This window comes from Botryllus schlosseri, chromosome 6 (assembly GCF_051294905.1).
Source record: "Botryllus schlosseri isolate E-star chromosome 6, Bs_hap1, whole genome shotgun sequence".
Classification (NCBI taxonomy): domain Eukaryota; kingdom Metazoa; phylum Chordata; class Ascidiacea; order Stolidobranchia; family Styelidae; genus Botryllus; species Botryllus schlosseri.
The window spans coordinates 2,864,089-2,889,996 of NC_137241.1; the positions used below are offsets into that span (position 1 = coordinate 2,864,089).

Genomic DNA, 25,908 nt, shown 5'->3' on the forward strand with positions numbered 1-25,908 from the left:
TGAAGATCGGTTCTACCTCCAGGAGTGGACTGTTGAGGTGTGTTTACCTTGGTCTGGGTTGAAGTATTTTTATCATCACCATTACTGGCCGGTTGGGCGCATGGGGCCGTGGAATTTCTATTGTTAGCCGGTCGGAAGGTTCGATGTTCAGGAGGGGTGGATATAGAAGCATATCCCCTTGCTGGAACCTTAACTTTTGAACGTGATGTGCTATCGTCGCTATCAGATGAGATGGGGTCTGCTTTACGCTTTTCTGAAGATACGCCGTCCATCGTCTACCCTAATGATAGTGAGGAGGCAACGATATCAGGCAGATATCGTCTAGAGCTGACACTACACTACACTTAACACAACCAATATGAACTTTTCTGAATAATTGTACATTTAGCTCGACATACCTTTATCGCATCCCAAAGAAATTCCACATTTTGGAGTGCACTAATGAGTATATATAATTCTATTACTTACTCAGGTATGGTTATATTTCCATAGTTCTTCTATTTACACAGATTGTGATGCCGAAATACTACTTCTTGCAATAACGAATTTGTGAAGCGAGAGGTAGTTACTGAATTAATTTGAGTCTGCTATATGGGTGAATAAAGCAGCAGAATCTATCAAACGTTTTTCTATACAGCATGCAGGACGCTTTCTTGCAGCTTCTCATTTATGCCCTGTATAGGTAGATCATACATTAGCCTTCATGAAATGCTCAGATTTTATATATATATCTTATATATTTATATACAGGAAGAGACACTTGGAGGTACATAACTTCAATATATACATAAGAATAACATATTTATGTTGAAAGAAACCCGGAGATGTTCAGCTTACACTCGTCAGCGGCAATCGCCAGCGACTAGTAGAAAATTGAAAATAACTTTGTAGTTGCTGACGATTACTGGTTAATTTCAATCTAAATTTATGTTGATGCATAAAAAATAATTCGTAGGCTACACACATTCTCTATTGAATATTATATGATTCAGACAGCGGTATGTCGGAAAATCGAGGAGTGACAATAACATATCAACGATAAATTTATGTCATAGGGTGACGAGCACCTTTTCCTCTTACCTTGCTATTCACATCAATGTATATACAGTAGGCCAATACCACATTACATGCAGTACACTTGTAACTGATCATTAATTTTAACCGCTCGAAGATAACATAAACTTGGTACTATCTCGTACAATAATGACACTAATTTACGTGACAATCTTAACCCTATAGTGCGAAACAGATCTTATATATTTGTATGGCAATAACAAATCACTTGCTAATCCAACGCAGCTTGACTGATGGGCGATTTATTACGCGAAGTTGAACGGTGTACCATGTGTACAGCAGGATACAAACAGAGCACGTCGGCACTCGGCCGCTTCTTGCTTAACCTCCTCTTTATAATGGAGACGTAGCGATGCTTCGAAAAGATGGATGGCAACCGGATAGTTTCCGCTCAATTTCTCGATACGGCCAAGTCTTGCGACAACTCTGTGAGAGAAATTCGGACAATAATGGAATATAAATGTACACGACTTAAAAAAACTGAAATGATTTAAAAACCTGAAATGGCTTAAATAGCTCAAATGACACATATACATAAGAAGAGAATGATTTCAACGATTTTCAACGAAAGGAAACAGTTATCATCATTAACAACGTGGAGGAGTTTCTGTAATTACTACATATCTCAAGGTTGCCTGTTTAATTCCAGATCGAAGATTACAATTCCAGAATAGGGCATATCCCCAAGATGACCGACAAGATAGCGTAATAGTTAAGCGTCCGGCATCTTGATCGGTAGGTCGTGGGTTCGATCCCAACAGCTCATGGTATGCATATGCAAGCACAGATCGTGTCTATGTCTATCATGAGTCGGTGTATATGCCACAAAAACATCAAGGAAAAATAATAAACTACGTCCTTTCCTTTCCTTTCCCACATGAATTCAAAATTTATAACACGTCCGAGTGATTACAAATTACCGAATATTGACACCATCCCATCTGTATTTCTACAGTATAAAAGGCCTTTGCGTGATATTTAATGACAAGTAAAATGAATTGGCGATGGGAAAATAATTAATACAAAATTTTCATAGATAATGCCGACAGGAAAACAAGCCCCATAGCCGGATCGAACCCATTAAACATTGATTCGTGTGGCCTACATATCATATCTTGTATATCAGCTATACTGTCCAGGCGGTGCCAACAAACCAACTGGAATTGCGGTGTTCCTTTTCCCGCAGTAGCAGTGGTTTGAACATTTACAGGTGAGATGTTCAAATGCTATGATTTTCGAAAAGTTTGACATGAAATATCTGTGAATTGATTAAACGGAAATCTAAATTCGATTACTTGTGCGAATCAAAGCTATCGGGAATTCCGCTGATAGTCCTTGGTAAATTCGTGGAATCTCCCATGTTTATCAGCAAACAGCTATTTTGGATCCGGTGTTCGTCAGGTGATCATCCGTGTATTGTGTTGTCTTTGTTTAATTGAATTATACGAGTTCGTGTGTACATTGAATGCGGAGTTATAAGCACATGTGGTCACTAACAAAGCGCATCTAGTCTTTGTAAGTAGTCAAGTATAGTTTTCCCGCACTTGCAGTTATCATTCAAGTAAATATGATTTTCCGCTACTTGTACTTCAACTGCATCGGTTTTGTTGACTTACATTTTCTTAATTACAGATTGCCAAGTAGTAAGAGAGGGAACGAGACCAAGACGGATCAATTCAGGGGCTGTTTTCGTGAACAGTCCTGAATTGTCGTCATGCTTCGCACGAAATATATGAAAAATGAACAGCCTTTTCCATAAAATGTTGATATATATCTCATGCAAGGGATACAGCAACACAAACCCAGCTTTCTGCGCAGTCCTCATATGCCAGTTTCCTGGTTTCGGCGGTCTATGAGAGCGTATTTCTGACTGCCTGTCAAAACTATTTACTTACTTGAGTAGATTTCAAATACGGCGAATACTAACTTCAGCTGAAGTGGGCTTGGGCTGCTTCAACTACTTCTACTCGTAAGTTGAGTAGATTTATGCGTCGATACTTCTACTGCTATTTGAGTAATGTGCCTTTGTACTTTGACCACCGCTGCGTATCAGTCACATCCCTCACATTCCATAGCATAATTTCAGAATGTATATGAAGTTATTACACCAATAATTTTTGTTAGAGCAACTGGGTGACGCTTACTTCGCAAGAGCGTTGCCATCTTCCTTGTTACTGATGCTCAGGATGTTGGCGGCCATAATGCAGAGACACCTCGCCTCGTTCAATTGTTTCGTGGACATGAGGACCGCCGCTTTATTGAAATACAACATCGCATCTGACGGGTCCAGTTGAATTGCTTCATCGTAAAGCTTCGAGGCTTCCACGTAGTTTTGCTTCTTATACGCCTCGTTACCCAATAACTTTTTCTTTTGCGACTGAAATGGCCATGTAAGCGGAATGTCACTAATTTATAGGAATGATTATGATTACCAGCAAAATTAACGCTTTTCGAAGGCCAGAGATATGACAATGGTTTCCATGAAATTTTGATGTATACTGAATCTCTGTTTTTGAACTGGAATATTTGAGATATAGTTTCACTGTAGATTCGCAAAATGGGTGATTATGATTATCCGTTACACATACATCCCCTAAAACCCGCAGGTAAGCCAGAACGGTTTAGATAAAGGCATAGTTGATACATCGGATAGATCATGGGAAGTTATGACCATGTTGAATTTCGATTGTGTGCGAAATTCCTGGATTTGAGCTATCGAAATTTAAAATCTACGTACCGCGGTTATTTAATGCGGTTCTATACGTTCTATTTTCAATTCAATTTACTATGTCATCGTAGTATAACATGTCCGCTACAATATAATGGAATATAATATGCTAAGCGAAAATTCCCTCAAAAGTATTTAAAAGATTTGGCTAGGAGATTGTTGCTGGAGCGCAATGAAATCCCCAATGTACACATTTCTAACTATAACTGCAGGAAGGTAATAGGTAATAGAGAAGTATTTACATTATTGCGTGGGGTAAAACAAGGATACTGTGTTTTCTATGCGATATTATTTTAATCATATCCTACCTCACGTTTCTTTTCAACAGGAACTGAAGCTCCAATCAATGATTCGTTGATAACGACTTTATTGCTTCCAATCCCCTTTCTAAATCACAATACATGTGCACTATGGTACAGGGTATTGATTCTTAGTGTGCATAACTGCACCACAATTGGTCACAATGTTGACATCAGTTTACTAATCTATTGTGCGAAAGTTCTCGACTCGACAAACATACTGTTGTCCGAAACCTTCAATACTGATGTGTCCAGGCGCCGTATAGTCCATTCCTGAGGCCACCGCAATATATGCAAGAAACAATATTACATTCCGAATTAATTTACCACCTTTTAAAATTGTTCGCGCCTGGCGCGAATAGGATTATCGATTGTGATGCGTGGTAAAATAAGTCTATTTTCCATCGTTACCTAATTCTCGCTCGCTCCTATCGGACGACCAAAATAGGCATCAACCTACAAGTGGCCGGCGCAGTGGTTCGTAAATTGCATGCCGCCCTTTTGAAGTGCAGATTTTAGCCGAAAACACGCGGAATGGAAAAAATTTGGCTAATATTCATAGCCCATCCTCACCTCGTAAACCCACTCATTAAATCTGCTTCCTGCAAATTATGGTTTAAAACTGCATTGATGTGTAGAATTCGAGGATCCAGCACGCGCCTGTATGTAGGAAAAATACAAAATGTAATCAACCACGTAAAATCTACACCGATAGGAATATTTGTAATAATAGTTTAAATGAGTTCGCGGCAATGTTCCCTCTAATTTTTCACTAGTCTGCGCGCACTCACCAACTCACTACGCGGCCCGTTGGACAACAGTGCGTAACGACTAAAAAAACGGTCATGACTTCGAATTTATTGTGCGCAGAGACCGTGGGCAGCTTAGAGGAAACATTGGTTCGGAGTTATGCGATCGTATTATACATATGATATTATATATAGGCCTACCCATCTATTACAGCTATCCAAGCAGTGAAAATGGGATACAAAGCGATGCATATGATTAGGAGTTATTGCATGGACGTTCACTATTTCAACATTACTAGAGCATCGAATTTTATAATGTACGGTTCCACAGTAGGTATGTATTCATAAGGTTGCAATTTAATTGGTTATAAATGCAAACAAATATATTACAATTACTGAATGGCTGCTGCATACTTCTCAAATAAAATGTGTGTTTCAATAGGCCTACTCATGACCCTCACTTTTCCAGAAGCGCTGGGTTCTTGCTGATCTCTTTCATTCGATTTCGAAGTGATGGATCCTGAATCATCATTGCAATATCTGGGTGCCTTCCGCAGATTGATATAACTCTCGGGTAGTCTGCCCAAGAGCTTGTGGCGCAGGCGAATTGCACCGCTGCGTTAAAAATTCATATCAATTAACCGCGAACTGTCTGGTACACCACTTGTAATTTTAGTGATTTCTGAATATAAAACATTTACATCAGGAATATTTTAGGTCGTCGCATTATTTTAATCAGAGAAATAAAATACAGGAAATCAAGAATCACGATTTAATGTGTCACCAGAGTGTTTCGATTTATTTCGTGAGCTACGTAAGGAATATGGTCAACGGTGTCAGATAGTAAATGGCAATCATGAAACGGATATTAGTAATGATATATTATATGAGTTATATGTGAAACCGGTAAAGATCGTGATCATCACTTCCATTCTATTTGGAACTATGAGCTGCGCACGATACCTGACAACACTTTTCAGTGACGTAAGAAAACGATATTGGGGTTAGCTAGTTATAGACACGGTATTTGCTGGAAAACTAACTCCTTGTAAAGCTTGATCTTGTGGGGAAGCCAGAAGTAGTTTTCTAAGCGCCTCAGTCTTGACAGTGTCCGGGCCATTGCACGTCAAGGTAATATACCCATTCGTATCAGCTAATTTTTCCTCCATGAAATGCTATTACCATCGCCGAAGTCGTATCAGCTATTGAGGAATAGTGATGTTGAACAGAGGATAAACGCTGTTTTAAACGGAAATCAGTTTCTGCATTTCAAAATGCATCAATAACACTGGTCTACACGATTTTTGCGCCAAGATTTCTTTGGTTCACTTTTATCTAATTTGGGGGTGCTGAATACGAATCTCGCGTTATTTTTGTTCTACCACGTCACGTTGTGAAGATAATATCTATGTCGATTTTTACTACTTTTTCGTGGTGGTCAAGTAGATTTATCCTACTTGCGGTACTTACTGAAATTGATCTGTTTTCTGACTACTTCCATTTCTACCTGAACAGTCTTTTGGATAAACCTTTGCGAATTGGATTTTGAAAAGTTCAAAGTAGCTTAAAGAAAAGACTGCACCACTCTCATGAGTTAAATAAGCATTAAAACTGCGTGACATAGCCCCTAAACCACAGTAACAGAAAATATATTAGTCGAATATTCTACCAACGGGTAGTGTCATTATAGACATTGTGCGTTAGACGAGAAGGCACATCTTGAGATTTCGTATGTAGCCAGCTCCGAGTAACTGTTGAAAGTATGCGATTACTCTCCTCCCGACCAAGTATACTTAGATATGTACTCACTTCTAGCAATTTCCAGACCTTGCATTTTGTCTTGCAATTGAAGCAGTTTTGATACGTCTTACAAATTACTACCTCTACTTGAAATTGAGTAGAAACGTAAAGGGCTACTTCTGTTACTTGAGTAGCAACGCCGATCACTTCCACCAACTCTGGTTCATAGTAAAATGTTACGGCAAATCAGAAACCGCCAAAATGTAAAGCTATTTATATTTAGAATTGGCGTTTAATCATGCAAAACACAAACACAAAGCCTTGAGACCATTTAAAAACATCACTAGAAATTAACCAATGCTTATCTCTGGCTCTGTTCCAGCATAGAGCACATGTTATTTGGTGTAGGCCACAGAATGCCCTATGTCGAGACGGATCGACTGTATTAGAATCGGTGCACATTTATTTCTATAGTGAAGTAACACGCACTTAAGGTTTCGTTTACAGCTATTAGTAAGCAATCTCCATTCATCTGGTTGTCTATAGTAGACAATGCAAAAGAAGCCCTTCATATCATGGCAATAAACCAAAAGAAAAACAGTTCAGAAACAGCTTTCCTCGATTCCGATAGAATGTGACAGTATATGGAAACTGGAGAAGAATGAGCATGATAAATACGGGCGGAGATTAATAATGACACATTTTTTCAAGTTAGCACGATAAGCACTGTTTTCTTCGGAAAAGCAGGCAACCTGTGTCTTTTACTGTTCCAAAACAAGCCTGAAAGGTCACATATTTGGGTCATGTGCCGGAGTGAGCAATTCTCTTCTACATAATATACGAACAATTTAATGGTTAACTTTAACGTTATACGAAAGAGCAGTGTGCTGTCACAAATTGCATTGACCGATGAAGTTTGTAGGACAGATATATAAAGATAACGTAGGGAACTACATTAAACATGGAGTTACTAATCACAATCTTTAAACGAAGAGTGGTATATTAAGTTGATAACTGCTACCGACTAAAAATGGTTGCGTCCTCGTATACTTTTATGAATCGAAAAGAGGTCTTATGATTGAAAGAAGATGAAGAACCACTGGATTCAAAGTTCACCGAATACTCGGTTATTCTGTTCTACAACGACCCAGGTTTCATCATTATAGATGATTTCAATAACAATATCTGATCTCTTGCTAATGTAATGTCACTAACGAAAGTCGAAATGTGATTAATTTATGAAAATGAAAAAAATACATACCGAAACAAACTGACGTGATAGAGAAATTCTGAGCACAGAATCGGATTCAGCATCCTAAAATTAGCCTAAATCAATTAATAATTATTTTGGGGCAAATTTTTTTGAAATTTGTTGACCAGTGTAATTTTATGGGTCGAAAAGAGCTCCTGATTGTAAGAAGATAGTGAACCACAGGATTCAAGTTCACCGAAAACTCACTCATTCTGTACTGAAATAACCCAGATTTCGTGATAGACGATTTCAAAAACAATATTTGATCTGTTGCTAACCGTAATGTCACTGACGAACGCATAAATTTGAATAATTTATGACATTGAGAAAAATTCAGACCAAAATCAATGACGTGATAGAAAAATTCTGAGCACAGAATCGGATTCGGCAACCGAAAATTAGTCTAAATCAATCATTAAATTTTTTGCCGCAAAACATTTTTTTAAATTCGTAGACCAGTGTATTAGTTCTACCGAAATCTCAAATCAGGGCGCGGGCCGCGAAATATGACCTGGCGGGCCGCTTGTTACCGACCCCTGGTATAAGGCATGGTCGAATAAATAGCAAATTATCTTTAATGGATATAGAACCGGCGTTAACATCTTTGTGGCAACATAAAAGGTACATATTTGAACTTCGCACATCTTTCACACTGTTGTGACTGAGTGACACTCATACTCGACTCGACGCCTGAATACTACTTGTCCATGAATCGATTCGCTCAGGTCATTGAACGTGCCCATCTCTGCGTAGTAAGAAAAGACTACGCCGACACGACATGCCAAGATCGAAAATTTAGGAGATGACAAAGGTGAATTTCGGCCCTTCCTGGCTTACGTACGTATCAATCTTTTTAATCGGCTTCACCAAGGTATGAGACGTACATGGTTGCATAATGCATATGAATACCACTCCCTCACCCGAATCGCTGGGGAGCACCGTCGGGGGTGAAATCCGCGCTTTCGACTTTATCTGATCGATCGACGACAATGCGGAGAAAACGACAGACGCCTGCACAAGCGGGTCGCACTCCGTCATACTTTTGATGTACGCAACCTCGTCTTCCAGCTGTTAACAGTAAATCGCATTACAGTCAAATCGTCCTAAAATACCATCAATATATCACCAGGGCGGGGAAACCTCGATTTATCGTATCGTAACATGCGAAACATGTCGTAGGTACAAAGCTAGTCACGTTACTGTAAATGACATATCTGCGATGTCGTCATCAACCCACTTATAACAGCATTTTCACACAGTGCAACGAAATAGGCATGGTCATAAAATACAAAATAATCCTTAATGTGATGTAGAGCTGGCGGTACATTCTCTGTATAGTGGCATAGTGGGTACATATTTGAACGTTCCACATCTTTCCTACTGTTATTAGGTTATAATGAGTGATGCTCGAATACTCAACTCGATTCGAAGCCTACTGCTCGATTCAATCGAATCACTGTCAGGTTAGCAGGTACTCGATTTACACAGTTTTAATTATCACCTGTTGTATGCATCCATGTATTTCGACTTCCAATTTTGAGAGCGGCTTTGAGTTCAGGGCGCCATCAAAGAGGTGACAAGACGTCGCGATGTAGATACCAAGCTTGTTGACGCACTTGTTAGCGTCAGGGATCATGCGAAGACTTTTATTGATCCCGACAAAGAGAGTGATCGCGTCTACATGCATTCCCAACGCCTGCAGCCGCAGGACATACGCCCGCACGTCTTCGAGCAGTGTTTCAACTGCAGGCGTGTAAGTGGTGACTTTTCCCGTTACTAGAATCGCTTGAAGCGAAACTTCCCGCATCTCATCGTGTTTGTGGAGATGGAAGCAGCATATACCGAGACGGATTAAATGTTGTAATCTAAATTGGAATCGTTTACTGGATGGAAGCGGGAGTGCCAATCGAAATTAAATTGCCAGTAAGATGAGTAGTATTAGCACTAGAAAATTGTCTGCTTTTCCAAATCATTTTAGAATTCGAATTATAGCTACACCGTTTTCTTCAAATCAGATTAGAATAGGAACTACTGAATTCACAAAAACGTGGGATTTGAATTAACTTCCGTATTGGAATAAATAAAATAAAACCAAGTTCATTTCCTCTCGAATCAGAGTTCATTGTCATAAGGGCGTGGATGACGAATGTATATACAACAAGCTCTGTCGTTTCGCAGTATACAGTTCTCCCGCAGCAAGATAGTGTAATGGTTAAGCGTCCGGCTTTTTGATCGGTAGGTCGTGGGTTCGATTCCCGGCCGGGTCAGACCAAAGACCTGTTTAGTAACACTGGTATCCATGGCTTCCCTGCTTGGCGCTCATGCATTACTGGAATAGCATGGAGGGGTGGTGCATGACCTAGAAAGCCGTAAAGGCTATATCTGCACTTCCTTGTCCAGCCAGCGGCATATGCACATCATGCACTCATGGTATGCATATGCGCAGATCGTGTGTATGTGTATCATGAGTCGGTGTATATGCCGCAAAATCATCAAGGACAAAAATAAACTACGTCCTTTCCTTTCCTTCCTTTTCCAGAATATCAGAAAATCGATTAGAACTAAAGTTAGGTCACGGAAACATTTCACGAACTCTAGAGTAGGTCTACGGGCATGTTGCTCTAGGTCAGTGTTTCCCGCACTTTTTTGAGCTGCCGCCCCCCTGGACAGCGAATAAAGCGCAAGCGCCTCCCCCCCGACACCCCTCGTCACATCTAAATAATAAAACAAAACTTGTTCAGCATTCATTACTGCTAATAATGAAGCCGATAATGATGGTGCATTATTTGAATCATCCTCGTCATATTGGGTTTGAGTTTTGACAAGAACAATCTCATTCTGAAATCTCCAGTATTCACATCCCAACTGTCAAGTCGGTTTCTGCTGTGAGTCAGAAACTTTGTCACGGTACTGAAAACACGTTCTATCACATATGAGTGGGGTAGGGTAACGACGAAAAAGTCAACCTGTATCCAGTGAGAGTATTTCTATTTGATTTTATTTGATTGTGTATGCAGAACGATTGATTGAAGATATTAAACTTTGGTTTGAACTCAGATTGTACTATAATGTAATCAGCTCTTTATCATTTCATGCTCGGAAACTTTACATAATGGATTGATTATCGGGTAAGGAATTTCCAATTGGAATATATCCTGGAATCAAATCACCGTATCCTTGTGCAATTTTCGGAGATGATTTATGTTTGCTTCTCCTTCCAAATCGGGTATGCGAGCTGGACCGGTAGCTCGAGCAAGCTTGAGAATTACAAAAGTTCACGTCTCGCAAAACTTCCGGAGAAATATCACTGATGGGTTTATCACTGAATGCGAACAGTGCCATTTCACCTTGCTCAGGTTTCATCATTACTGGGAACGGATATATTCTACTAATAAATTTTGGAGAATATGCCCGTTAATTAGATGCAATATCGTTTCAAGCAACCAGAACGCTGTGTCGAAGGCCACGGTCGCAGCACTGTGGAAAATCCACGATCGTTCGAAACAGATTAAAATCACGCAAGACAGTTTATCTTAAAAAGCCACCACACCTCGCAGTGAGCAATATCTGCTCAAATACTTCGTAGTTCTAACAGCACACAATGAGCCATGCTTTCTAGGGATTTTGTCGACTGCTTAATTAGTTCATTGATAGGCAGGATCAACATGGTCAAGTAACAATGAACTTTTTGGGTACAGCTGATTAAATAGACGGACGAACATAAATTGCCTTGAGTGAATCGATGTTGCATTTTACTGCGTATTTAGTTGCTTTATTCATCAATCGTTTCAACACTACGCAGCAGTTGCCTTCTAAATCTACATCACCCCAATTTGCTCTCAGCCCCCCCCCAATACCGCCAAATTTTATAGCCACCGCCCCCCAATCGCCCATTTCATGGCCAGCGCTCAATCGGCTAATGGATGATACCGATTTATAGTGCATGGCACAGCGCAGGATTCGCATCACTAATGGGCATTTTCCTTAAAAATGCCACACATGTTTGCTCGGTCGTGGTCAATTTTGACCCACCTTAGTGATATCAATTCAAATGCTCAAATTCTCAACAATCAAAACATATGCGAGAAGGAATTAATGTGAATATGGGATTCTTCCGACGAGCGAAGCAACTGAAAGAATCCTCCGCAATGCAGAGCGCATGTTTTCGCGATTTTCATTGGGCATTGTCCAGGCTACTTACATACTAAAGAAAAAAAATGTGTTCTGACGCTGAGCACGGAAATTATGCACAATTTATCTTGTCCTGCGGACAAGAGGGAATTCAGCGAAAAAAAAACAAAGTTGAAATAGCCCACTTCCAAGTATGCTGCAATGCATTGCTCTTGTCGTAGGCAATGAAAAGCCTACAATTAACGGAGTAAACTCTACTTGAAATATACTTGCATTTTCAAGCGGGGTATACCGTACCCGCTTGATCATACACTTTACATATATGTATATTGCATTCGACGATTAAGTAACTTCAAGTTTGCAAACGGTATGTGCTCTGATTCGGGTGTTGGTATATTTTGTTTATTCGATCGTGATGTTTCAGATACTACTGCTATTTATACAAGGTTCATACGCATGTGATGATTCCCGCATTCTCGACTTATAGAACGGCCGACCTCTATTTACGTCAATGGGATACTTCTAGCACAGGATGGTATTGGTCAGTGCTTCTCAACCGGTGGGTCGCGACCCACCAGTGGGCCGCGAAGCTATTTTAGGTGGGCCGCGAAGACGTTCTAACTGTTACAATTTCGTATTCAATTTTCCGACTATTCTAGACACTTTATATTCTCAAGATTAGAAGAGGTGATGCACATCCTCCTCCTCCAAATTAAAGTGTTTTGCGCCAATAAGCGCCACAAGCCACGTTGGCGTGCTCACAATAATTCGCGAGCCAGATTTTCCTCACAGTCATATTGGTTGCAGCGTAAAATCTGACTGTGCGTTATTGTGTATGCTTGAGATTGAAATTCATTATTTCCTCCAAAGACTTTGCCAACGTTGATCGGGAAATGCAGCAATCCAGCCCGATTTGTCGTTATGATCAGCACGCAATTGCCGCAACTCAAGTTAGATGAGATGTGGTACCGATGGATCACTGGGACCGAAAATACTTTGAAAATTCTCTATGATAATTCCATGATTACACTCCGTGGACCTGTCTACAATTGCATGCAGGCAAAATCTTTCCTCACATACAAAAAAAAAATCGACGTGCGCGAGCTATGGGGTCTCTCACAAATGTTTTTTTGTTTTGGGGGTGTAAACTAAATTTAGATCGACATATACATTTTTCTTTGTAACCTTCAGCACGAACAAACCAGCAATCAATTTTATTGTGAAGTGTAGGGCTTGTATCAGGCTATATAATGGCACCTATTATTTTTTTCAGTACCTTCGTTGAGTGGAATTTTTTTCGATTCATGTATAAAATTCGTAGGGTGGGGACCGATGATACAATAGCCAAATCAAGCAAAATAATCAAGCATACCAATCATGAAACAAATGAAACATGCCTACGTACAGAAAATATTTATGTAATAATTGCATATGATGTTTTATCGCTATAACGATGTATTTGGAAGTCACACTGTCGATTTTCGTGCAATATGTATGTACACTCAAATTTATAAGTTCGTGCCTAAATTGAAACGTGATTTTGTGATAACATTTGAGTTCATATTTATTCTATTTTTTGGCGGTTGCGACCAAACATTCTTCTTTGACTTGCTGTAGCTTAGATTATAATACTGAGCAAGAAAAGTTGTCACATCTGAGTTTGTTTAGAGTATATGTCTCATAGGTCCCCGGGTCGTGTGCCATTGGACCCACCGGGTGGCGACCGATGATACGTTCGAGCAACAAATTTCGAACGTCCATAAATATTTTTTTGAAAAGACGGATATTCATGTATATGTCCGCGATAGGTAGAGCTTGTATCAAAGTGCTGAGCCAGCAAAAGATCTGCTGTTTTCGGCTGAACATTTTGGGGCCAGCGATCATTTTCCAATTTTTGATCCATCGGTACCACATCTCCCCCTACTCATAACCCCTTTGTGTTCGACGTAAAGACGAATGGTTGATTGGATACGCTCTTGCTCGTCTGTTGTTTTTTGTGGTATTCATGGTATTTTTCTACTACAATGGTGATTTACACCAAGCCGATATTCTTTTTCATGATTCCGCATCTGACGACTTGGAGTACGGTCCACTTCCAGACTTTTTTAAAACACCGCTTAAGCAGATCGGATGGCGAGGAGCCTATAGATAAGCGTTTCACTGCTGTGATCATCTGTTCAATGCAAGACCTTACCTGCCCCACCCCAATCCCCCAATTGGTGCATCGAGCTTGAAGAGGGGCTAAAATTATCTCATCAATCAACATAAATTATAGAGTATTTGTTTAGAGAGTTATTGAACTTCTTTAAAATTTTCTTCGAGTATGCCGCAAATTGGCATCGTTAGATGTATTGGTTTTATTAGCGGTATACCCATCTCCCTAATAGAATAATAGGCATAATTTATAGAAATAGACCTTTCGGTGTCGGCTATTACCGCCCCACGACACACCAAGACATATGAAGTTTCGGCCAACATGCGACTCCGCTAATTGTGCAGCGACAGTGTGAAAACCTCTGCCGAAAAGGATCAAAACCTTCGGTATATGTATGCCGAATTGTCCATGGACTATATACGGTAGGTGCCTAAATGGCTGTCTCCAAAGATCGTTGTCGCCAAAAATTCATAGCATAGTAAATATAATTGGCAATAACATTGACCTAATGCCATCATGAATTCCTAGAATATTCACGCTAGGCGCGACCAGATAACTAGCACACTGGTAACATAAAACTGGTACCCACGAGCAGTATGGTTTAAACCAGGGACGGGCAACATACGGCCCGAGATGGGATTTTGTCCGGCCTGCGGACAGTTTTCCGTCTTACATGATAGTGTGGCCCGCGGCCCCAGTCTTCCGATACTCCCCACTACTTGGTTACATACGTCAAAATTTAGTGACTGTATGTCATTATACACATGTATGCGCACTTGCGCAGCGAGCGAGGGGGAACTTACCCGTAAATTTGTCGAAGCGAGAAGACTTATTGCATTATCGGCATTTACGATGTACTCAACCCTAATGTCATTTGTGGTAATCATGATGGTGTTTGTCGACTACAATGGTCATTTACAGTGTTACACCAGGCCAATATTTCTTATATTTGATTTCATAACCGTCGACTTGTAGCACGGCACACTTCTAGACTTGTGTAAGACACCGCTTATGCCCGGGGTCGCCAACTCAAAACGGGTCGGGGGCCACTTTCAAATTTCGTGGAGGCCGCAGGTCGCATGTATTCAACATCGCGATAAAATAGGCCACATAGTTGAACAACCACGCTATCTCGTCACCTAATTAAACCATAATGAATTGATATCTTGGTAAACTTGGGCACCGGGCTTATTGAACGCCTTGAAATCTTAATTAAGAATTGCAACGTGTAATGATTGATCAGAGCACGGGTGGGCAACCTTTTTGCTATTCCCGGCCGCATTTCGATTACTTATGTAGCCTGCGGCCGCATTCCAATGCATAAGCTGCAATGAACTAACCGAGCGCCAAATACCCATGTTAAACTGTCCAGGTCCATTCCCGGTGAACTTCATACTAATATACTTTCTCATATCGGTTTACTGTACACAACGAAATCATGAGTGGACGGACATATTCCGACTAATGACAGGGATACGTTATGATCGCGCCATGCGCGATTGTTTTTAACATTCACAAATGAATTTTGTCATCATTAGTAGATTCACATATTACTATGTACATATGATCAGATTCACTGGTGAATGTTGATGGAGGTAGTGTCTTCGAAAATTTAGGGCAAGTTACACATGATGATGCATCTTCGGGTGGCTCAATTGTTATTAGTCACTATGCTGCATGCTGTTATTTCATGACCTCCAATCAGGATTGTCGGTGGGCTATAGTGGAAATATATTGGAATGACTTAAATGTATACCAAAAACTAATTTCTTTTGTAAGAAGCACACGATTCCAAGCTGGTATTTCTAAATAGGGCGCATCATTTTCCCTTGGTGTTCGCATCTGTACAGTGGGGCTCAGATCTGGGTTGTAATAACTCGAGTCACGATTCTCTCATGACTCAACTTGACTCGAGTCGTTTTCTCAAAATACGGAAATGACTCGAGTCAATTAGTGTAGTGACTCGACTTGGACTCGAGTCATTGCGCATGACTCGAGACTAAGACGGCCAAGACCGACATTTCATTGTAATTTCGAATAATAGTTAAGTAACCACGCTATTGGGATTTCGTCTATTGGTGCTGGTACTTGAAAATGCGACCAGAAACTGCTGAAAGTGGGGAAAATTAGTATTTTATAAATGCGAACCATTCGATATCACCAAACAGTGGGTTAACAAGACTTTAACTGGAAACTGAGCGGTGTAAACAATGGCTTGTACTCAGACTCGAGTCATAATACAATGACTCTGACTCAGCCCTCTTCATCCTGACTGGGACTCGGACTTGACTCGGTGGTGAATTGAAAATGACTCGACTTGACTCGAGTCAAAACTATAGAAGTGAGATTGACTTGTGAGTTGTGACTCGGAGCCTTGTGACTTGGTTACAACACTAGCTTACATTACAAAGGGTGATACTATATTAAAATCGAAAAAAAATAAGTATGGCATTGGTCTAGCGCAAGGGTTCTCAGCCCTCTCTTGGCCGTGGCCATTTTCCGGTTTGAAAATGTGCTGTGGCCCACCTCTTATCTTAGATTCTTAATCCTGTTCAATGCGTGGTAGTCGATGGCGATCATATGCCTATTTGTCTAAAATATGCGCATTTTGCTCTTAATTTACTGATTATATTTAAATCTACACCTTTAGGGACATGAAATCGCGTGAAGCCCAACGAAAATTTTTAAGTTGAATAAATATCCTCAACAAACGACCAACGAAATAATCTTGGGCCCCTTCGTGCTCCCCCAATTTGGGGTTTGGGTGTGGCAGTTACTGCCCTCGTAGATCATAGGCTAAAACTCCTGTGTATATTATGATCGTCCGATGCTCCATTCGCGTCGCGAAACACAATAATCAAATTCCCGCATCCACTTTGTGATTAGGGTTTTAGTTCCACTATTGTGGGGAAAAATATAATCATTCTGGACTAGCTTCAAACAATTCATTAATGAATGGGGTGCTACTACTACAGAGAAGTGGAGAAAGAGTTTTTTAATATGCCTGCTGTACAATGCACATTGTATGTCTTGTACCAAACCAACTGAAGTTGCAATGTCAGAATATTCAATCCAACGATACAATCAATTCATGTGACATTTACATTATGTTCAATGATGGCCAGGCTGGACATTTTAAACCGACTCCAAAGATTAATGCGCTCCGCTAAATCCTCAATCCATTACGATTCGTTGCGGTGATGCAGTATACCTTCACCAGAAGTTGCTAATAATTTTCAATTATGGCTATGTTTGTCTTACGATAATACGACCTGCCGAAGTACAGTAAATCTATGCATCGATTACACTTCATTCCTAGTTTATTGTACCCCCGTTCCACGGCATACGACATATGACCCTGCTGGAATACTTGGTTACATCAGCATTACCTTCCAGTTATCATATACTCGGAATTACTTTAGTTGCTGTAAGCTGTGGGTTGTCATAGTCAGTGGAAAAAGCCGCCGTTTGTTTCTCCCGTTTTCGATTGGTAGGCCTACATGCTGACTCCATGCGTGCCACTACGTCTCATCAAAGTCGGATGAAAAGTTTATGAATATATTCTAGCGTTTAACATAACTAATAAAACTAAACTTGCATCAATTCTAAAATTTTCTAAATAGCCTCGTGGCCCACCTCAAAATAAAATGCTCTGTGGCCCACCCTTTGAGAACCCCTGGTCTAGCGCGAAGAAAATTTCAAGATAAAATAAAATCTCTCAAAAATTCTGTGATCAATTCGTAAATTCAATTTGCCAGTTGACGGCCACCAACACATACTTATTGAATTATGTGTCACGGTCGCACAAATTTCCTTCTACGGCCGCAGGTTGCTCAATGCTCAACCCTGGATCAGAGAGAAGCAGACATGGTGGTGCCTGTATGACAATGCTGTTCTCAAATCCACATCGTCTTCGTCATTATTGGTGAGAAATGGTTTTGAAGTTACATTGCTGTCGTTAAAATACATTCATTGAATACGATTTATTCCTTGTATATGGGAGTAAATGAGCAATGAGCGTATATAATGCATCGATTCAGCAATCCGACCACCAAGTTCCTAATTTTCCTATATCCGGCCCGCCGACTGGAGAAGTTGCCCGCCACTGGTTTAAACGTTAATCGCGATAGGGCGTATAGTGGGTCGCGCAATGAAATTTGGATGAAAACTGGGTCGCGAACGGAAAAAGGTTGAGAAGCCCTGGTCTAGGTTGTGGAGAGCGGTGATAAAATCCAACACTTGATCTGAGATTTTGAGTCGACCGTGGATCGGCTACAAGCCGCACGCCAACTAGTCATTCGTATCAACACTACCAAGGATTAATGACTATGCCGTTACACTGCACTCGCTTGATTGAACACATGGGCTGCTGTTAAAGGGACGGGGTGTAAAAGTGGTTCGAGCTCACATCCCGTATACAGTTGCAAACGGACTTGTACGAGTGTCATCAATATATGCCACGAAATAACTCACCTATCGTTCTCACACAAGGTACTTTCAGCTATCCGTTTCAGTTGGTGGTAAGCGAAACCGTAATTATCTTCTTCAATTAGATTGGCGATGAACTCTGAATATTATATACACGATTGGAGATGGAGAACTGGTAGCAATGAGTGGGGAAACGAAAAATATTCCACTTATATGCATAAAGGTTTAATGTTCATATGTTGCAGTATAATCGAGATATCATGTGAACCGGTAACGTAGCGATTCCTAATACAAGAACGACCAGCTACTGTTGTTTTCGCTACAATATTGCATGACGATGCGTGAGCTATTACTCAATCCGACTAATCGCTAAGGACGGTGTTAAACGGAAGTATCACTTACGCGATTCCTGTTGTTCACGACCTGTTCGGCCGTGTCCGGGAGCGAACGTATCTGATAAATAGGAAGGGTCGAGAATCTTAAGAACTGCATATACAAGTATAGCATAAACCACATCCAAGTACACTTACGGTTGCTGTTGACGTGAGGTGAAGCCTGGCCATTCCTGAATAAAAGTGCAGTATATTTGTAAAATAGTCGTCGAATTGTTGACTATCTATAATTCACTAATACAGGTATATTTTATAAGCTACAGTTAAAACCGTGGGGAAATGATGTTTCTCCCCACTACCCATATCATGGACAGAACACACAATCTCATGTATTCGTCAATATATTTACTAGTACTTCTAACCATTTAAGTCATGTACTAAAACTAAATAGGCTGTTGAAGCCGACAATCAAAATTCTGGCAATATCTTTATAGACGGGGTTCCCAACCTGTTGGACATGAGCATTTCTCAAGTAGCATGAAAAGATTTATCATATCTAAGTCTATTCCAGTATAACAAAAGTAACATAATAAAATTTAATAAACATACTAATACAGCACTACATGCTACCTCTTGATCTTGTTGATCCTTACTTTACTTTACAATTACATTTATTAATATTATTATAATTAAATTTACGCAATGGCTACCCCTGCTAAAATATACCAATATATAGTTAAAGTAATCTCAAGTTTGGCTTTGCATATCTAGGCCTACATGACAGGAGATTTGTCAAGCCGCAATGTGTTTTATGTACAACAGTTCCGGATAATGGGTCAATTAAACCAGGAAAGTCAAAGGTTTTGACAAAATAGAGTGCCATTGATAAATTGTCAGAAGAGGGCCGCATGAAGAGGTTCACAAACCATGGTCTATACTATTTGTGTGTGATATAATGATTTGAGTTGTGTAGCATTACTTCTTGTCCCATGCTAAAAGTAGTACAAACCGCTGTGGCGTGTGGCGTTCCTGTTGCCAGTTGGGAAGTACTGATACGAACCTTCTCTCATGGTGACTGAAATCAATAAAATTGAGCTGTGCTCTCCACTCCAGATCAACGTGGCGAGACAGCGTAGTGAAACATTCCCCAGCTGCAACACCAATGGGTTGCGGGTTCGAGTCCGGCCGAGGTTGACCCCGGATCTCTTACCTATTAGTTCGTGGTTTATGTATAGGCTCCTCCTCGCAATCTGATCTGCGTATTCGGTGTCTTAAAAAGGTGGCCGTTATACTACAAGTCGGCCCCTACGGAATCAGTATTACAAAATCGGACTGGTCCAAACGACCGTTGTAGTCGTCAGACACCATAAATACTAAAAACAAACTTTTAACAGTAAATTCATATTTATTGACTCGAAGAACTTTTCGCGTGCCTCTTATCAAGAGCAACCGGCACGATAAAGGATACAGAACAGAGATGGATTCAAAACCAAATGGCGAATTGTGACGCAATAATGAAAATTTATAAATAACATGAATGGAAATTCAACCATAGCAACAATGCGGCGTATATAGCAACAAGCAACTTGAAGAAGTAGTTGTATGTTATTCGTCACGGGCAATGTTCCCTCTAATTTTTCAAGAGTCTGCGCAAACACGCCAACTCACTGCGCAGGCCCTCGAACAACAGTGCGCAACCTCTCTCAAATAGGGTGATAAAACTAACTACTGGGGGGCTTCGCCCCCCAGACCCCCCTACGGCTCTGGGGCTTTCCGGTACTTATCATCTACATTGGGTGCCCATTTAGTAGCAGCGTCCCTAAACGCGCGAAGCGCGAAAAATTTATATCATTCATGATTGCATCGGCAAATATGATCGGGAATTGCATATATATTGCTATCAATTTTTATATTCTCCCGGCTCACATAATCAGATTTACCGGTAGAGCTGATGCAGTGAGGCGTGTTGGAATAGATATGCCCTCTAAATAATAATAAAACATCTTCGGTCTTACCCGTTGATATAATGACTTCGTTACATGATGCTATTTCGTGACCCCCTATCTGCTATGTCAAAAGATGTTGAAATCGCCAAAACTTACTAAAGTAAAAGACGTACACGATTTCAAATTGGTATTTCTTAACTGGAAAATAATGTTCCCTCGATATGGCATTTGTCTTATTGTGGGACTCGTATCGCCAGGACAGGAACATTCAGCGCCAGCCATTTAGGCGCCTATGGACATGGACAATTACACATATATTTGTATATATCGAAGTTTTCGGTCAGCACCGGGGCAGTCTTTTTCACCCAAGATTTTCTCGCTGCTGATCGTTCTGGCGCACTTTTTGGAGTCGCATGTTACATAGCCTTTAACTTCATACGTCTTGGCGCGTCATGGTGCGGTAATGGCCGACGCTCAACTGCCAATTTCTATAAATCATGCGTAATTTTTGTTGGGAAAGGGTACCCAATAATCAGATATCTGACGATGATAAAACGCGCGTAGCGCGAAAAAAAAATCTTGAAAAATTCCAAAAAAATACACCATGATTTATGGTAATTCTCGAAATAATTTTGGACACCCTTCGAGCTTGGCCCCTCCAATTGGGGGGTTTGGGTGCGAAAGTTACGGTCCTGAGTGAATCTTACGCAATGTTCATACCACGCGGAGAAGACTATTCGTTAGATTCTCGGAGATTAACTTCGAGCTAGCCCATTATTATTTAATATTTATAACTTTGTTAAACCATGTTATTTCGCCATTCCCAGAAAATACTGCGCTATTGAAATGATATCAGTATCGTTCACGCGTACGAGGCCATACTAAAAAAATATCTTCCGTGAGGCGCACGAGATTGTGAATTCTCATTTCTTCACGGAGCGCAATAGTTACCTTTTTGGGGCGCACTTGTACCTCGATTTCAGACTTCGGTGATAACACTATTTGGCCGTGACAATGTTCCATTTTAATTTTCACGAATCTGCGCGCCTGCGTGGTCCATTGGACAACAGTGCGCAACAACTATACAAAAAACATCATTTCTGATTTTTTTTTTGTGCGCAGCGTATATTTTCTGTGCGCAGAGACCGTTTCAGCACTGCGCATTTGCGCACGTGCGCAGCTTAGAGGGAACATTGCTCACGGGCACTACTTCTTCAAGTTGCTTGTTGCTATATACGCCGCATTGTTGCTATGGTTGAATTTCCATTCATGTTATTTATAAATTTTCATTATTGCGTCACAATTCGCCATTTGGTTATGAATCCATCTCTGTTCTGTATCCTTTATCGTGCCGGTTGCTCTTGATAAGAGGCACGCGAAAAGTTCTTCGAGTCAATAAATATGAATTTGCTGTTAAAAGCCGTGTTCAAGTTTTGTACCACCAATCAGTTATTTAAAAACGAACTCCAGATCAATATAGAGGTCAACGTCAGCACGTACGAAATAGTATAAAAATCTGATGACACTACCGATTTAAATGATACGATACTCACAAGATCTTTACAAGTCTAATACGAATGCTACTACAGGTGACAGCAATGCCGCGCCGAAGAGTAGTTTCCAAGTCCTTTGCAAGTTTACCGCTAGTTATCAGTGCTAAGATCGTCCTCTTGTGAGCAGACAACATTTGCAGGGTGAAGGCGCACGAAGCAACGTCTTTCACCCATACATCCACCTAGGAGCGAATTCTCTTGCGATATTGATACTACAATTGCTAGAAATAGTCCCACCTGTGGACAGACTTCGTTCAGCCCCCACGTTAAAGATGGGATTAACCCACCGTCCACGCAGATTTGTTTATTCTGGTCCATATTATTTGTTTCGAGGAATACCCAACTTCCGAATCGCGACACTGGGTACTGTGAATACAAGCAACCCCCTTGTTCAATTATATGTTCCTACGTGTAGGTCTATATATCAAGGCAACTCAACTAATTTAAGTAAAGTTACATAGTTACAAAAGTTGAAATTTGTTCGGGTCCGAATAACTCTCCGGAAATTTACAGCCAGACGAATGTAATGCGATATAACAATATACGAAATCCAGTTTATCGGTACTAGCAAAATTAATGAAAGAAATGTATTTATTGTTCTGTCAGTCAAAGCTAGTGGAAGAATCGACATCTATGTCTCCTGCTAGTTTTTTAAATCTTGGTTCTAAAGTGGAGAGAGCAAATCGAAGTGGTGAAGGTTTTCACTGGCCAGTTACCATACGTAGGGTTGCATTTAAAACAAACATGCTTAAAACAGGAAAAAAAACATGTTCTTTATTATTTTTTCAAGCCATGACGTAAAGAATATTGAATTGGGACGTCATAGTGCATTGACATTGGCAATTAAAATTATATGGTCAATATAGCTCATTTGACGAAATATATGGACTAATAATGTTGAACCGACTATTTCGTGGGTTCCAACCATCCCGTATCGATTTACGTTTGCTATATCGGGTGGTAATTGTCCGTAGGTTCATACAACATGATTTTGGGAAAGTATTTACACAATTATGGCATAACTTTACAACTTGAAAAAAGCATTTTTTCAAAAAAGGCCTTTGTTTTAAACACTTTTTAAAACATGTTTTAAACAAAGTGATTTAAAACACCGTTTGCTTAAAATGCAACCCTGACCATACGAATGCGAAATTGATTCAGTTCCTATACGCTGAATACGCTGACTCGCAAGAAGTAGACCCAAACAAACTGAGAATACAAATCAACGATATCAATATTTAGTTATATTTGTGGAAACCCGAGGTTTCCAGAATGTTCTGTATTTCGCGTTTACAATATTGTTGCGCGTGGTATGGCTGAAGACCGCGTGTTGACTTAGTTGGGTGAGGAGTTGGCTGAGAGCGTGGCTGAAGATGGATGCGAGTGAGTATGTCTCTGTGTTAGTTAGCGCGAAGTATTAGTAGTTGGGGGAAGCAGAGTGAAGTATTGGTGACTGTTAGGCAGTTAGGGCGTGAAGTAGTAGGTCTTGAATTTGCGGGCTTGAGTTGGATGTACCGGTCGGAGTCTTTGCGCGGATAGTTGGCTGGGGCACAGCCTAGTCACTGACGGTGCTGCGCGAGCACCTAGGGAGTGATGTTGCCCCGTTGGTAGTTCGTACTCGCTTGTAGATGGCAAGGCTGCTGCTGGGCTAGCTTCAGGCTGATGGGTATGTGTGCGTGTGGCAGGTGTGGAGTTTCGTTACAGTTTGCTGTACAGTGTGCATGCGTAGTATATCAGTTTTATAGATCGCCTGGGTTCCGTTATATGTGTCCGTGAGTATCGCTGTCGTGAGTTTGTTGTGTCGTGTTAGTATAATTATAACCACATAGACTTCTGGTGTTGTCGGTTGTGCCGTGATTGTAAGTGTCTTTTGAGCAGGCGGCAGTTGCGAAGAGACGAGGTCCCGAGCCCAGTAACACACCCGCGTCCCCGTTATTGCTACTGGTATACGCCGTAACGGGGTAGCTACATATTTAAAAAAATAAGTATATACTTAGACAGTTCAGTTCCGGACTCAACACTGCAAGGGTCCGACAGTTGCGTATCGCTGGTCTATATTGAAAAGGAGTTACCTTTCTGCCTTCAACTTGGAACACTTTTGTATCAGAAGTCAGCATTTTCGCATCAACCCCAGCCAATTTAACTTCCACATCGATTGTGACATATCCGTCATTGTCGTCTGTTACGATCGCTCTTGCTGCGCGGTTTCTCCTTTGCTTTTTACTGCGAGGCATAATGAACGGCAAGCTACCTAACACAGTATACTAATGCAGTAGCGTGGACTCCGACAATATCTTATTCGCGACAGTTCAACGCAGCCGCTTGTGAAGCAGAAACAAAGGTAAATGAAGCCTTATCAAATGAAACAGTATTAATGGGGAACGCTATTAGATGTAGGTTTCGAGTATGGGAAACTCCCGAATTCGGTAGACGAGTGGGTGCTTCAAGCTTGGGTAAATATGTATGTGCTATAATTACAAACTATGTTTGCTTTCACAAAAGATCTGCGAATCGTCACGCCGTTTATATTCAGGTGAGAATAGAGTTTCAATAACAACTGCAACTTATCATGTGGTAAACCGAACTATGGCTATATACACTCTTAGCGAAAAGGGTGGCACACGAAAACAGAATCTTCATACGTTCCTACGGGTTTGCAAAATTTGGATTAAAATGTTGTACTCGATGTATTCCGCGGTATATGTCTGGAGTAGGTCTTTCATGGGTGTATACTGTATATTCACACCCGTATATCAATGGTAACAGAGAGGTGGAAATACACACTATTTTCGCTAAGAATGTATGATCATAAATATTAAATGCTCATCATAGTATATTTGTGAAGCCTACGTTAGCATTACGGTAATACGCGAGTAGATTAATTGTACTGGAAATCTGAGGCATTTAAATCAGTGGTTGGATTAGGTCAGTGGTTTTCAACCTTTTTGTCTTCGCGGACCCCTTTTCGACTGTCACGGACCCCGTGGACCCCCTGAAGTTTTCGTTCAAAATTAGCTCAATTATCGTGCAACCGTCATCTGTCTTGTGCACATAATAATTGTAGGCTAGTGATTAACAGCCACAAAATGTTTCTTTTTTAATAACACAACACTGTTCGTAGAAATTGGGTAGTCTTATATTATTTCAAAGCGAATTTTACAGCTATATTTATTTCTTGGAAATACGCGTCTTCGATTTGATATGAACGAGCGCCAAATATTTATTTACACAAAGATTGGTGATGGCGAATGTAACATTAACGCGAAACGCTTTCGACGACAGCTTTTGGTGTGTATTTTTAATGAGCATATCACGTCTAGCCACCACAAAAGAAAATATAATTCGTGGCGAGTTTTCAATTCCTTTATTGAGACAGGTTGGAAAAATATTCAGGAATTTATGTTTCAAACGATCGTTTACTCGTTTGCTGAGACTGACAACCTCCAATCCAAAATGTGTTGCGAACATTACGAAATCACCCTGTTTGGTCTTGCTATCTCCAACATTTAATTTTTCCGCAA

At 40.5% G+C, this 25,908-nt stretch overlaps 1 protein-coding gene across 1 annotated transcript; it reads right to left on the bottom strand.

Annotated features, from left to right (window-relative positions):
• Positions 1 to 717: 717 nt before the first annotated feature.
• Positions 718 to 24,742, bottom strand: LOC145440924 (uncharacterized). Its single transcript, XM_080318699.1, has 13 exons — positions 24,460 to 24,742; positions 22,625 to 22,753; positions 22,388 to 22,569; positions 19,087 to 19,121; positions 18,959 to 19,009; positions 18,602 to 18,695; positions 9,344 to 9,707; positions 8,763 to 8,910; positions 5,312 to 5,465; positions 4,675 to 4,761; positions 4,111 to 4,189; positions 3,219 to 3,451; positions 718 to 1,500 (listed from the first exon to the last, which is right to left on the bottom strand). The coding sequence occupies exons 1-13, from the start codon at positions 24,619 to 24,621 to the stop codon at positions 1,320 to 1,322; spliced, it is 1,899 nt and encodes a 632-aa protein (XP_080174825.1). The 5' UTR covers positions 24,622 to 24,742; the 3' UTR covers positions 718 to 1,319.
• Between the last annotated feature and the right edge of the window lie 1,166 nt (positions 24,743 to 25,908).

What these genes read in the sequence shown, in the direction of transcription:
- LOC145440924 (XM_080318699.1), bottom strand. Translation starts at nt 24,621, where the DNA reads ATGCCTCGCAGTAAAAAGCAAAGGAGAAACCGCGCAGCAAGAGCGATC. An exon ending in ACCTTGTGTGAGAACGATAG is followed by an intron (nt 9,708 to 18,601) that starts GTGAGTTATTTC and finishes ATTCCAATTTAG; the next exon opens with ATTACAACATTTAATCCGTC. An exon ending in TACATGGATGCATACAACAG is followed by an intron (nt 8,911 to 9,343) that starts GTGATAATTAAA and finishes TACTGTTAACAG; the next exon opens with CTGGAAGACGAGGTTGCGTA.